This window comes from Amblyomma mixtum, chromosome 1, assembly GCF_055824585.1.
Source record: "Amblyomma mixtum isolate Tamu chromosome 1, ASM5582458v1, whole genome shotgun sequence".
NCBI classification, from domain to species: domain Eukaryota; kingdom Metazoa; phylum Arthropoda; class Arachnida; order Ixodida; family Ixodidae; genus Amblyomma; species Amblyomma mixtum.
Window position 1 is genome coordinate 322801754 of NC_143012.1, and position 14618 is coordinate 322816371.

At 46.7% G+C, this 14618-nt stretch overlaps 1 protein-coding gene and 1 long non-coding RNA gene across 2 annotated transcripts in view; one reads left to right on the plus strand and one right to left on the minus strand.

Moving 5' to 3' along the window:
- LOC149372722 (uncharacterized) overlaps positions 1-14618 on the plus strand; it is a 273432-nt gene that overhangs the window by 153474 nt on the left and 105340 nt on the right. The window lies entirely within an intron of this gene.
- On the minus strand, positions 1550-13179 carry LOC149372728 (alpha-tocopherol transfer protein-like). The gene is made up of 5 exons (XM_089568140.1): positions 13041-13179; positions 10673-10924; positions 6371-6564; positions 4595-4705; positions 1550-1747 (listed from the first exon to the last, which is right to left on the minus strand). The coding sequence occupies exons 1-5, from the start codon at positions 13177-13179 to the stop codon at positions 1556-1558; spliced, it is 888 nt and encodes a 295-aa protein (XP_089424266.1). The 3' UTR covers positions 1550-1555.

Genomic DNA, 14618 nt, shown 5'->3' on the forward strand with positions numbered 1-14618 from the left:
AAAACAGTGATCAGGGTTGGCAATAAAAAAGAAGCCAGATATCCCTCTGTATACAGATAAATTTTTAATTTGCTTAAGTACTTATGAGAAATTTCTTCCCGTGAATTCCTTCCAACAACACTTCTCACCCACGCGAAATTTTTTTTTTCGGTTTTGTAATAACTGATTTACTGCTTTATTTTTTCTTCTATTTGTGCCATAACGGAGAGGGGTTGCAGTATAAGAGTGCGGCTCCTAAACATCATGAGGTACATAGACCCCTGAATTCTATCAATATTTAGCGTTTTCCAATTGATCCCAACTTCGAGAGTTCTATCCGCAACACGGCAGCAGCATTTTGATGGAGGGGAAACACAGAAAGGCCCGTATGATGTGGGATGTCAGCGCTCGTTAAAGAACCCCAGGAGGTCTAAATTAATCCGGAGCCCTCCAATACGGCAGCCCTCATTACCTGAGCCGCCTAGGGACGTTAAAACGTTACAATCCACAATCTTTCAGCATTGTCTGAATGCGTAAGTGTGTCATAACAGTTGTGATCTCAAGACAATGTTGTCAGTCGTGCAGAACGTGTTTTGCAACTGCTAATTGAACTTCCTGCAGCGGTTATCATATAGCCTTCGTCACCAGACTGCCAAGGTGTAATAATTCACGTGCTTGGAATTTAGATTCACATTCAGGCAAGCGTCTTTCTTTTTTTTTAGCGATCAATCATGAATGGCAGGTTGACAGCACATTGCTTCTGCATACAGAGAATTCCAATTTATCTGGCTATAAACACGGTTACAAACTCCCACACAGTGCAGCAAAGCGTTTCGTTTACAGATTCGTGGAGTAGACGCTTGAATTCTTCCGCTTCCTGTAGTGATCATGACTTCAGCGAGCACTGTAGCTCGGCAAAAGAACCAGATAACTTGGATTGATGGGCAGATATCAGTGTGGAGATTTGATATCTAAACATCCAAACGTCAAGGCCTGCAGGAGTTCGTCCGGCCAGATTTGCACCTCGCACCTTTAGTTGCACTGTCATTCTTGCCAATCTGACTATAGAACTACACAAGAAAATCAGATAGCAGAGGCAAACCACAGCTCAGTGCACCAGTCTCTGATGTTAATGTATATCTTCTACAGGCTATATGAGGGGGGTGCCCTAGGACATAGGCTTTCTCAAAAAGTGAAGCAGGGCAACGAGCACATTGGCTTCTTAGTCTCGCCGACGGGACTCTAGGCCCACGTGACGCCGGTTCGCAGTTCGTTGGAAACTCCCACGTACTGCAGCTCATGGCACACACGTGTGGTGCGAACGCACTGCACCTCATCATTCCGTTTGCATATTCCTGGTGTCCACACTTGAATGCATCCACTTCCTACGGTGACAATAATTTCAGCGTGCACTGCAGTAGGTGATGCTCGGAGACCATCTGCCCGACGGTGTACATTTCGTGCACGCACACTGCACCTTCGCAGCGAGCTCAAGATTACGAGGAACCATAACCCGTCAACAAAGCAAGTGAACTACACGAGGCACTTTCCGTTGGAAGGACACGTCGCATGGTGTTTAGGTGGTGTTCATCGTTGTCTTGTGATAGCCGTAGGAGTTGAATTCCTCGAAGAATTTCTGCGCGGTCTTCAACTGCCTCTCGTACTCGTCGTAATCGTGGCTTTCATGCGTGCCTCCGTACTGCTCTGGAATCAGGTCGTCGGGAACCAGGCCACGCAGCTTACCTACATCGTAGCCCAAAAGGCGAATCTGAAAGAGTCGCGCGAATTCAGTGAGTTCTCGGCGTTCGTTTTATTTCACCATCAGGTATCCGCACATTTACTGAATCACCCGCGGAACTTCGTGAGCAGTCGAATAGGTTTTTCCTAGCTCACAGATCCCATGTTTTAATTTAAAAAAGCGCTAAACTCAGTGATAGCTAACTTAAATGTTCACAATGGCTCAAGCATATTTTGTTCAGGCCGCGTAGGCAAGGCAGTGCGCAGAGTACATGGTCATGTCCGGTGCCTGTAGATAGACAGTTGTGTGCACGGGCTGTTTCATAGGAAGCAAAGCCGCATAGACACGAACATGGCAGTACACCATGGCAGATGGTACCATGGCAGATGAACATGGCAGATGGTACTTTAAGTCTGCAGTTCGTCGCTTACCATTACTTTGTTCGTTCAGGTAATGTAACTTATGTGCGTAGAACTATGCCTAGCCCTTATTACGTGTTGGGATGTCGGCGTGCGAGCAGAGGTGTGGGAGACGGTATCCTTGTTTCCTTCCTCAATGACACAGACTCTTCCAAAAGAGGAAGCTGGTATTACCGCGGCAAAAAACAAGTAGCTTCACAGCCTTTATATATGTGCGTACTTGTGAAAGGAGTTTTCGCGCCACGGAAATTATTTGTGCCGATAAATTCTCTGTAAAAGGCGACGCATTTTAGCTGAATCAGGAGAACCCGTAGCTGTTATCTTCCGCCATTCCATTCAGTTTGAACGGATTTCAGGCTATTTAACAAAACGTAACTTTCGAAGCTAGTCGTCGCCAGTAAGACAGCAGCTGAAACAACGTCGTGAGTTGTCGTGTGCCAGCGGAGAGCCTCAGCAAACTGCCGAATCATGCTGCAGATGATACGTTGCTGCATTCGCACACGATGGTAGACATTGCAGCCCGTTCGATTGTTTCTGGCCTTATTTTTTTGTACTTGATTGTGTCTGCACCTTGCCGGATTCCTTAATTTACGGGGGTTTAACGTCGCGAAGCGAGTTAAGCTATCAGGGACGCGGTAGTCAAAGGCTCCGGAAATTTCTACCACCTAGGGTTCGTTACCGTGCACTGACATCGCACAGCACATGGGCCTCTAGAATTCCGCCTCCATCGAAATTCGACCTCCGCGGCCGGGATCGAACCCGCGTCTTTCGGGTCAGCAGCCGAGCGCCATAACCACTGAGCCACCGCAGCGGCTCCTTGCTGGCTTCCTGTCGGGAGTATGGAAGGGGTAATTTCAAGCAGTGTTTGTAATCATTTCGTGCCGATGACACTCACGAGCTACAGGGGCCAGACTGAACATCGGGCGTGGCCTGCCAGCGGATGAGACTTGACTTTGTAACTTGTGTTTAAGTTGGATCTTTAAAAGGCCACTTCACACCTCAAAACACGAGTTTCAGCACTGCAACAAAGCTTGAGAAGTTGGGAGTAAGGCTCACGACCTGAAAACGCTGACGCACCGAGTACTGAAACTATTGGAATACACAAAGCTTGTATTTTTTTACAGCGTGATGGAGGAGAACGCGAACATTTCGAAAGCTGTTCGGTTAGCGTCGTCCGATAAAGCAAAGCACGGTTTTGAACCGAAATTCGAGGCTCTGTCCTTTTTTATTCATGCAAATTTTCTACACTCGCTTCATCTCTTCGCTGCTTCCCCGCTTTCGTCACGTTGGGCGGAGTTAACGCACATTTCCGTTCGTCGCACAGCTCGCTCCCTCATCCCGTGGGCTAGAGATAAAGACTGCACGTTGCCGTGCGGTTCCACTTCCAAATGCAACAGACCTCATATTCGGAGCAAACTCTCGTCGGTACCGCTCCGAGGCTACCCTAAATTAATTAGGATTTATTGCGAATAGTTACGAAAGGAAGCTCACATGAAACCGTATTGCGTATGTAATCCCGGCGGGAGTTTCGAGGCCGGAAAAATCATTGCAGAACTATGATAAAGCATAAGCACAGAATTAAATGTATTTCTATGTTGAGAGCAGACTATTAAAATAAACAGAGCAGTTAGGCAGTAATATTTGCGAAGACAACATTTTTTTGAGTAAGTTTTCAGTTGCCTTACTAGAAAACACGCAAGAAACATACGTTACTTTTATTACCTTGCTTCAATTCATACAATTAATTTGGCTTCTCGGGGCATACACTTAAGCCGCGCGTTTACAGAGGCTTCTGCAGTAAACCAGTGTCCTCGTCTTATTTTCCACCTGATCGTACACTTTAAGAAGGACGGAAGCTGAACTCAAAATAGCGAATAATGAATTATTATACGTTTTAATGCACCTCGCACAGGTTAGGCAGCGCGTAATCTATAACAGCCCCGCCGCGGTGGCTCAGTGGTTACGGCGCTCGGCTGCTGACCCGAAAGACGCGGGTTCGATCCCGGCCGCGGCGGCTGAATTTCTTGGAGGCGAAATTCTAGAGGCCCGTGTGCTGTGCGATGTCAGTGCACGTTAAAGAACCCCAGGTGGTCTAAATTTCCGAAGCCCTTCACTACGGCGTCTCTCATAGCCTCAGTCGCTTTGGGACGTTAAACCCCAATAAACCAACCAACTAATCTATAGCAATCTGCATCATGTGCTACACAATGGCCGCCGTATCCAAAATTACCGAACGTGTTCGCGAAGCTTCACGCTGGGGGCGAAAAAAACTAGCGCATTGTGTAGGGTCGTGCGTTTATGTACTTAGTCTGTAAACGTGTAAATTCCATGGCATCACATTGTTTATACTCCAGCACTCGAATAATTTGTTTTTGGTTTAAACCAAATTTGATTGTTGAGCACATTTGCTAAGTAACTTATCCAAAGTTTTACTAGTGAAGAAAAGAAATGGTCTCACCCTTTTCACCAGTTTACTCTTCAAGAAGGGCTTGGCAACAGCGAAGAGAAAGCTGAATATTGCAGGGTGGTTGATAATATACACTCCTTTGATACGCATGGGGGCGCAGTCCTTAAGTAAAAGAGAATGAAAAAGAAGGTGTCGGCCATCATCAGCCCATCTTATCATTTAATGCTGAAAAATGAATTGCCGTCATCAAGTTCTGGGCTAAGTCCTGGCTATTGCCGCCACTGCGATAACAGACGGAACTGTGGAGCGCTTGCAGTCAGTAGTTTGGTGCGCTCTTCTAGGAACACTCACTCTGTACCGCGTACAGATGTCAGTGTAATGGAAAGCATTGTTTAAATGTACGTCGTCCCCTGCCCCCAGGTGATCACACACAACTCAACCCAGTGCTTATTCACACATTTGGGAAAGACAATTTTTGCAAATTGCAAAAGTATCATGGCTTTCAAACCGCATACTGGCCGCAATATACGTTCAAGTAATGATTACCTCTATGTCGTTACTGCTATCTTTCAAACTGGAGCTGTGTTTCAGTATTTCAGGACAATATACCTAGTGCCCATTTTTTTCTTCTCATTTAACATAAACGGCTTTTGCGATACGTTCTCCGGTCATTTGTTTCAATATAATTTCTTTCTCGAGCTCTTATAAGAAATAAAATAATCTCAAAACGAAAGGTAAAAGAAGCATTCAAAAGTTAGAAATGTCACCAGTGCCTACTCGGTTCATTTCTGAGGTGAGCGCGGGTAGCTGCACTGAGAAACTGCCGAGCAAGTACATTAAACTTTCTGCATAGGCCAAGGCTAGTTGCGGTTATGTTAAACCTAGATGCAAACAACTTAGATACAACTTTTTCTGTGTATCTGCCATCGCAGGAGCACTGAACTCACATATCAGGCAGCACATTAAGGATTTCGCACTTAGCCCCCCTTGACTATACGCCACCTGTAGTTTTTTCTGTTATTTTTTTTCTTTTCGGGCTGTCTCTTATCTTATGGTGGTCGCAACCATTCCGTAGCGATAGAAGCTGAAGAACTGGCAGTTCGTTTCATTCATTTTCTTCATAAGTCGTATACCTGAAATACCCATGCAGAGTGTGTGCGTGTGTGCGTGTGTGCGTGTGTGTGTAGGGAGGGGGGGGGGGAGTCTGAGTACTTGCGGCCAGAACTGTTCGAGCTAAGTGGCAGGGGTCAGTCCGTCAGTTCGAGGTCACTGACCGAGGTAAAGTGTTAATGTTTCGATCAAGCATAGCAGCAGTGACCATGAGGGTTTGAAACAATGAAATTTTTAAAGCTTAGGGCTTTTCTTACGCGCTTTTGTCTCGTGTTCATTACAGGCTTAAAATGCTTCCAGAAAAGAAATTGATACCATGTACTGATACTGGCACTCGCAACCTTTTCATCGCGGACTGCTGATAATTCTGCACCTCTTCGTCTTGTGAGGGGTTGACTTGGGTGCTGCAACACTGTTGGTGAAATAAATTCTAGATCTAAACAAGGCAGCCGGCATGCTAACATGTTGGCACATAGTATCCAACGTACTGCAGTGCAAGCTCGCAGTTCATGCCAGCATGCCTTATCGCTTCTCTAGGTTGGTTGTGATTACATATTTTCGGATAACACTGAAGTGCTGCCACCTTTCATACAGACATAATGTAAGAAACTGCGAATGTAACGCAGATCAAGGGGGGCGTGTGTCATTGGTTTGGAGCGGCGTTAATTGCCAAGGGGAAATTTTACATCGCCGCGCAATGTGACCTTTTGTACTGACCTGCACAAGCGTTATGTATGTTCTGACAACGGAAGGCGTGTAATAGAGCAGATGATGGGGTCCGAGGCCGTTCATGTCTAATACGACCACAATTCCCCTGATCTGAGCCTCTTCATTTTGAACGAGGTGCAGGGTGCCGACTATGCCCACCCTGAAGAAGTCGGTGAGTGGGCATACGTCAGTGTTCCACGCTCCTGGAAAGAGAATGCGTACATTTAAAAAAGTAAGAAAACATGCCGAATGGGATGTTTCAAAGACACATTCATTAAAAATTTGTCAGAGCTGGGCTTACCGGCTTAGCGCATGAACCAGCGAAAGCTGTTATAGCTTTGACTTAACCATACAGCCCTGCAGTTTGCCGTGGAACCACTCTCAGGTTTATCAGTCCTCCGTCCTCGTCATAACCTTCTCCCCCCAAGGTTCTTCCCGAGGCAGCCACCTTCCAGATGCACGTTCTCTGCTCTCGACATAACCTCTCAAGCCACTAGGCCACCCGTCTCTCTCTTCCCTCTCTAGCTTCCCTCTCCCCCTATACTCTAACGCTCAGAAAATTTTTCTCTCTCTACTTTGTTATTTGTTACGGTTGGGTTGGCAGGTGATGAAATCAATTCAGTTCGCAGGTGTAATTGAATTAATTATCGATCAGTTAATTAATTTGATTTCTTTCATAAGTAATTAAGGTAATACGGCTGACGCTGTAAATCCCCCGGTAAAGTGCAAGGCTATTAGCTAAAGAAAAGATATAGCAGCTTTCGCTCTATAAACTACAGCGGCTAAGATGCTGCTTAACACGAAGAATTCAGCGGAGAGCAAGCCGCGTAGCAGTGCTCACTGAGCTGTTTCCGCTGCTGTAGATGAGCTCCCTATAACAAACGATCCAACTGTGCGTTTCGCGGAAATGGTGACTTTGCTGTCGACGTGGGGAGGCACGTTAAATATCAGTCCATGAATTCTATACTGTACACCATTGTACACCTGTCAACGCAGCTTGATGAACTGCAATATGGGGCAATCAGGGGTTGAATTACGCTGTTTACCAGCGACAAGTTGGGTGTTATTGCGGATAAACGTACCGCCCTTCCAAAAAGTAATCTGGCTGTGTGGTTTGCTTCTCACTCGTATATCGGAGCGTTCATGATTCTCACGGAGCTCTAAATCTTTTAATCTCTGTAAGGTAAGAAGAACCCTTCTCCTTACTTCTCAAGACCTTTTTTATCATTAAGGAAGCCGTAAAAATTCCACTACGCAAATTTGAAGCAAAACAAGCAGTCTGGTTACTTGTGGCACAGACGGTACTATCGGGGACAAAAGTAAGTGAGCCCCCTCCAAGTTCCGAACCGTGTTGCATTTCCCGCGGGCGCCACCTGGTGCACAAATCAGTGCAATGCGCCGATCTCGACACCAGGAGTGCGTCATCAGATGACGTCCGCATGCAGTGAGGCAGTGTTCGGAACTTGAAGAGAGACCAAGTAAATTTGGTCCCTAATAGTACCTGTTCGATGTCGACAGATGCGACACGTCGCTAGAACGCACCGAACTGACACACACAATGAACGTAGACAGATGGTCGTCCGCGAACGCGAGCTTCAAACACGCGCAGTGTCAAGGCATTAGTAGCTTCAGTTTTCGTTGAAACTATAGACTGTCACAGTCTGTACGCGAATAGCCAAGTGTGTGGCCATGCTTTTCGTGCTCAAATTTGGTTGGTTGTAGTATTGCCTCTAGTTGCTGGTCGTTGTGCTGTAGGCGGTGAGGGCAGGGCATTATATTACTGATTTTTATCGCCCACCACAACGAATGTCCCACGTAGCACGTCTCGGTTGTCTGACGGGCTGGAACCGTGGGCCAGTGGCGACCTCTCACAAATCCGGCACCAACGTTGCAGCTGCTGTTCGACTTTGCGAGCACACTGTTCTTTGGTTAGAACGCGTTTGGCAGGCGGGGGCCCCCGTCTACGGTCCCGGCTTGGCTAAAAGTGCAGCTGGAACTGATGTTTCCCTCTTATGCTCGATAGACTCGCAAATACGCGTATATAGTGCTTGCGCCCAGTGACGATGTTCGGTTCGACCGCAAAGCCTATTGATGTAGCGTTCCGTCTCTCATACGGCTGGACCTTACCGGTGCCGACCCATCGGATCACGACGGTAGGCGCGCCGGCGTTCGACTTGGGGTTAGAGCACTGCCCACACTCGGGGCGGTCCGAAATCCGGGTCCAGGCCCATGAGTCGGGCAGGGCCGGAAAATGTGCTCTTCCACTGAGCCTGAGCCTGGCCCGGGCTTGAAGTTGCGGGCCCAGAGAGGACTTTGTACAGCTTTTGATTCGTCATTGCAGGGGAATCGTCATAAATACTTGAGACGCTCTGTAGCAGCGACACTGATGAAATAGGGCGGTTGGGTTCGCTGAGACGAAAATTAGTTGTCACTTGTTTACTTATTTCTGGTATGCTTTAACTGCAGTTTCCTCACGCGAGTAAAATTAAAACCAGTACTGACATATTTTTTTCTTTTTTACTATTACCTGAAACGTCTCGGTCATCTTAACAGTGGTTTAATAATCCCACTACTCCTTTGTTGGCCTGGAATGAAAGAAAGCTCATTTCTAGACTGAGTTTAATCAGCGCCGCTCACAGTGTTATGTCCAAGTATGTGGCCGGTTTAAACGTTACAAAAGGAGGAGTTAAAAATAAAGCCCAATCTACACGGGCGGGCTGCTCTACAGCGGCGTTTTTAGTGGAGCGTTGTAACTCCTGACACACGGCTCATTTGCACGAGTCCGTTCGGCTACTAAACTACAAAGTGCATCTGGCTTGAGCTGTTCAAGCTATCAGTGAGCACATGCCATTGTATCTACCAGAAAGCGCTCCACATCTGCTCGGTTTTGGTTTTGTGAAAGCGCTCAACATCTGCTCACGACAGCTCACGACTGCTCACAACAGTATGTTTGAAGTCTGATAAGAACCGCTGATGAAGGCCCTTCTTTCGGCTTCACGATGGGCAACCGTATATTCCAAAGTATAGTCTTTTATTGTGTGCCTTCGCATCCTAAAAACACGTCTCTACAGCACAATAAACGCGATTGATTTGCATAAGAGCATGTTGGTTTGCGACACTTCGAGTACTAGAACACATACTACGCTAAATAGAGGCGCTTTTGCTATTCTTCTGCGTAGAAACTCGGCCAGTGCAGTGAAACCATTAATTCACCCCGCGAAATCGTACTTATTAAAAAAAAAGAAATTTAATTGGGGATGTTTTAATTCTTTAGACTTCATGGGTCGTAAAAATCGCTGATTATAAACCTTGAGATGACGCAAAGTTTACTATCTTGCTATGCAACCCTTTCCATTTGGCTCCCGGAACTCAGGGGTTGAGCACTGACAAGATCGCTTCTCCAAAACCTGAACGAGCGAACCCGCTTTATCTTCTTGTCTTTGTGTACTTACCAGACCAATTTTTCCAAGTGTTATTGCAATCTGCGCATCTTAGCCGGCTACTTATTTACTTGTGGAACCGGAGATTGCTTGCACTCAGTGAGCAGTGTTGCGGACCTGGGCTGGAACCGGGCTTGAAGCCGCAAGACCTTGGCCAGGCTTTCAGTTTTGCGCTCGGGCCTCAAAATGCGGCCCGTGCAACGCTCTACTTGGGATGGATCCTCAAACGGTCTTGGGTCGGACAAGACGAAGTAGCTGCATGTCGATGTTGCGCAGAGCATATTTCTACGAAGGACGGCGTCAGTTCCTCTTCGTCGCTACATTCGTCGTCTTCGGCTGCCACATGTACGCTCTTCGTTCTACAGTGCCAGCTAACCTTGTTGATGGGTCAACGAAAGCTATCACTGTGGCGCTGCCTGTAACAGGTTTTCTCTGTAAAATTGGTGGTGTGTGGTGATGGGTGCACCAACAGGAACAATTTATATACATTAATACGAGGATTTGGTGGAAACTTGGAGGTGAGTAACTTTTAACCCGGGTGTGCTTCTAGAATTGTGTGCTACAAATTGAATAGTCTGGTATTTCAACCTCCTCCAATTTTACCCTAAAATTATGCTCGCTAATTGCAGTGACCGAAAGCTTTTACATTTTTTTTAAGTAACTAGGAGACTAACCATCGCTATCTTCTCACTCCGTGTCTGCCTAGTGGCATAACATGAGCAACAATGACTTTCGTGGAAGCCTTATTGTTTGCTTTTTGAAAATTTCTGAGAAATTGGTTTTAAACAACGGTATTTATGCCTCTGTTTGAGCCAAGGCGATTGACTAAACTTAGAGACCATGATCTCGGTGAAAGTACAGATTGTCTTACCTAATCTGACCAGTACTGCATGTCTGCCTTCAGGGTCTCTTCCACGAGAAAGTGCTGTCAGGCGATGCTTGCGGCAAGCGGCGTCGAAAGGGATATGGTACGGATCCAGAAGATTGAACATGTCTGGATTGTTTCTTTTTGCGTCAAAGAGGCTCTTGATGTTCTTGAAAGCCTGCAGGCTGTCGTGCTTGCGAGCTCGTAGAAACATGATCAAAAAGGCTTCTTCCGTTGAGCAATGCAGCAAAGGTTCACCTGCTCAAGGCAAAAGGGTGAGAAATGCAATGGTTTAATTATCGTCTCAATGAACAGCTGTTTTTCTTAAACTAGGCTAAGCCTTAGAAAGAACACAAGGTTTGTGCGAACAGTATCAAACCTCTTCGATGTATGTTACCAAAGCCACTCGTTCCAGCCCCCACCTACTTGGGCAGTCAACTATGTGGGACTTAACTGTCCACTAGACATACCTCTCGTCTTCCGCTTCTCGATTAGTGGGGAAACATCATTGAATGGGACGGTGTGCATTGTCACTGTCACGCTCAAAATTGCGATGGGTATCGATCAACATACTGAGGCCCAGGCGTGCACCTGGCTTAGAATTTTGTCCAAGTAACTGTACAAAGTATGCACCAAGGCTTTCTGGACGTTCCCATACCAGAGGTAAAAGAAGAGAAAAGAAAAAGCTGCTGCACTGCTTCTGCTCGGAACATGATAGTACTTATCGGCTAAAAAACGGATAGCAGTTGAGTATTGCTAAGCACGTAATATTCTGCGAAAGAACACTTTCTAGCAGGTTGACAGCAACGCCGCGTACCTGAAAGCGCGATTGAAGTGTCTACTGAACAAGCGTGCTTTGTTATGCACGTCTTCGGCATTTCCGTCATCAACGCCAACTTACCTAATGTACGCCGACGTCCTATACTTCAGTGCCGCGTTTCCGCAGCAATGTTGTCAACGACAACGCGTATTGCTCTAGTGCCATGTTTCTGCCACAGCGTTGTCCATGCCAACACATGCATCGCACATCTCTGTCACTACCACCACATAGCTCAAAAAGAGAATATTAGTTTAATAGTAGTATTACGGTTAGTGGATAAAGAAGACGATGTGCAAGGCACAGCTGCTCACGGTCTTGCTCTGGATTTACCCATCGGAATAGTGCTCTCGAACTCATAGTGCGGCTCACACTAGCGAAACCTCCCTCCCATTTTCTGTTTTTTAGGCAGCAGTAGCATAGCCACAGTCCATCAAGCTTGGCCTTTTAGTGCCATTGCTACAGCCAGCCAAACGGAAGGATGATATAAAGAGAAAGGCACATTCCAAATGAGCGCCAGGAATCAGGTGATAGCAAAACACAAGAGGAAGTAAGGTAAAGATCCGGCGGACAACGCAGATTAGCACTGCACGCGAGGGGGGTGCAAATAATAGCCCCGCTATTATCCTTGACCTATGGAAAGGTTGCGCCGTTCAAAGTGAGAAATTGAAGCCCCTCTCTCTTAATGGAAAATGGGGCCCGAAATGAGAGGCCCGGTGAAGATACAATCACGGACATTCTCCAACTCCGGTCCACAAGGGCAGTAAGGATCGTGCCACCGGTCAAAACGATACAGGTATTAGAGGAACCGTCCATGACTTGTCATCAAAGCAGCCGGGTGCCGAGAAGAAGGAAAGAGGGCAGGCAGAGTTGAGATAAAAAGAACCCACAGCACGACTGAAGTGTCGAAGCTTTCGACAGGTCAATGCACAGCCCAACGACATCTCACCGTCGTTCGCATGCGGGTGCGTACAAAAAGAAGCGAAAGCCAGGACGGTCGAAGCTAGCCACGTGTGGATGAGAAGGATGCAGCCAAGTCCACAACCTTATTTCTCCACTTCCTCATGTGCACTCGGACATGGTAATGACAACCTTGAGGAGTTGCGAAGAAGGGGTGCAAGGAATATTTGATATCCAGTATGTAGTAGTCGAGCGTTAGGAACGAGGAATGGGACTGAAGTTACGAGAAGGTCTCAATGTAGACATGATATGATATGATATGATATGATATGATATGATATGATATGATATGATATGATATGATATGATATGATATGATATGATATGATATGATATGATATGATATGATGTGATGTGATGTGATGTGATGTGATGTGATGTGATGTGATGTGATGTGATGTGATGTGACGTGATATGATATGATATGATATGATATAATATGATATGATATGACGTTATATGACATGATATGTAGATACATGTCACCGTAGATATGAAAGATATGGTACTGACCAAACCTCGTACAAAATTAGGTCATCCCAATCAGACTTCCAATTTCTCTCGTTTGGCATGTAATTAACGGTTCGTGACGCTTACCTGCAATCAGTTCACGTAGCTCCTGAAGGGCCTGCCGTTTTACGTCCTCCGTTTCTCCAAGCTCTCGTTGTGCTATTTCTCGCAGGTGGTCTTTCAAACCATTGCCAGCAGGTGTAATGTCCTTGCTCAGGTTATTCATTGTACGAGCACTGTCTGTTGGGAGAAGTAGTTACGGTTTCTCAATGCGCACTGCGCGAAACCAAAGGCTTTGTCAAGAACCGGCAAGAAAAGAAATGTCAATATTGCATAAATTTCAGTCTGACATATTTAAAGCTGTATAAACTAGATACTATTGGCAAACTTAATGCGCAGGCTGTTTCACATTGAGGTGGAAACTTGGAGCGCGTGACCGCCGCTCTTCGACAACCGCTGCCGCCAATAGCCTGCGAGCATGGGCGGCACCAGGGCGCATGCGCGGCAAGAGAAACCGGCCGTACTGAATGTGCATGCGCCATGCCACAGAGTCACTGCAGTTGTTAGCTGTTAGCACTTCGCGAAGTGCTATGGTCGCGTTCCCAGTTTTCACCTAAGTGTGAAACAGCTTGAGTTACCTGCAAGTAGTGCGCTCTTTCTCCGACTTAACCGCTGAAACAAAACAGCGTCCGACCTCCTACTAAGCACTTCCATCCCCAGTATGTATTTAATCCGTAGTAGGCATAGATGTGAGCAGTTCAACGCTCTGACGTTAAGGGTCCCATTCAATAGAAAATCCGGCGAGGTCGTAGGTGTTGTGAGCGAAATTTGCCCGGACGTGGGCCACCCAGATCCCGTGACCGTGTGACGTCAACGCAACCTGCCCACCGGATTGTGAGCAAACTGAGAAAACTAATCTCCGGGATAACGAGTCTACTTCGACTGCGATAATCTCGAACATACAAAAACAGTTGCGCGGCTACAGACATTAGCGAGAAGTGTAATCACCTCTGGCGTGGCCGTGACATCAAAGGTGCTCGGGCCGCCCAGAACTGAACCATCCCCCCCCCCCCCTCTAAGTTCTCTTAGCAGTGTTCCTTTTGAGCTTGCCTCTCTTCCCTCCCTTGGATACAAAAAATTACGTGATCTACGAACAGACGAATCTTGCTGAACTCTAAACGGAAAGGAGCAAACACGGAGAACGCTGTCCTGTAGCGAACTCCCTTTGCTCTAGAAGAGCGCTCATTATCTTTTTGCAACCATACAGGCGTATTCGGATTTGGAGTGTATGTGCCTGCCTACCATCCAGAAGCCCCCACCCACCACAAGCCCACACAGTAGCGCAACGAAGAAGTGGTTTGGTTTGGTTTGGTTTGGTTTGGTTTATGGGGATTAACGTCCCAAAGCGACTCAGGCTATAAGAAACGCCGTAGTGAAGGGCTCCGGAAATTTCGACCACCTGGGGTTCTTTAACGTGCACTGACATTGCACAGTACACGGGCTTCTAAACTTTTTCCTCCAAAGAAATTAAACCGCCGCGGCCTGGATCGAACCCGCGTCTTTCGGGTCAGCAGCCGAGCACCATAACCACTGAGTCCACGCTGCAGCGGAACGAAAAAGTGACGGCGACATAAGTTTCAAAGACTCAAGTAGAAGACGACCAAT

Bases quoted from the DNA above. Each gene is read 5' to 3' on its own strand.
- LOC149372728 (XM_089568140.1), bottom strand. From the start codon at position 13,179: ATGAATAACCTGAGCAAGGACATTACACCTGCTGGCAATGGTTTGAAA. The intron at 10,925-13,040 runs GTAAGCGTCACG...TGCCTTGAGCAG, and splicing joins GCTACGTGAACTGATTGCAG to GTGAACCTTTGCTGCATTGC. The intron at 1,748-4,594 runs GTGAGACCATTT...CGACTCTTTCAG, and splicing joins AGAGTAAACTGGTGAAAAGG to ATTCGCCTTTTGGGCTACGA.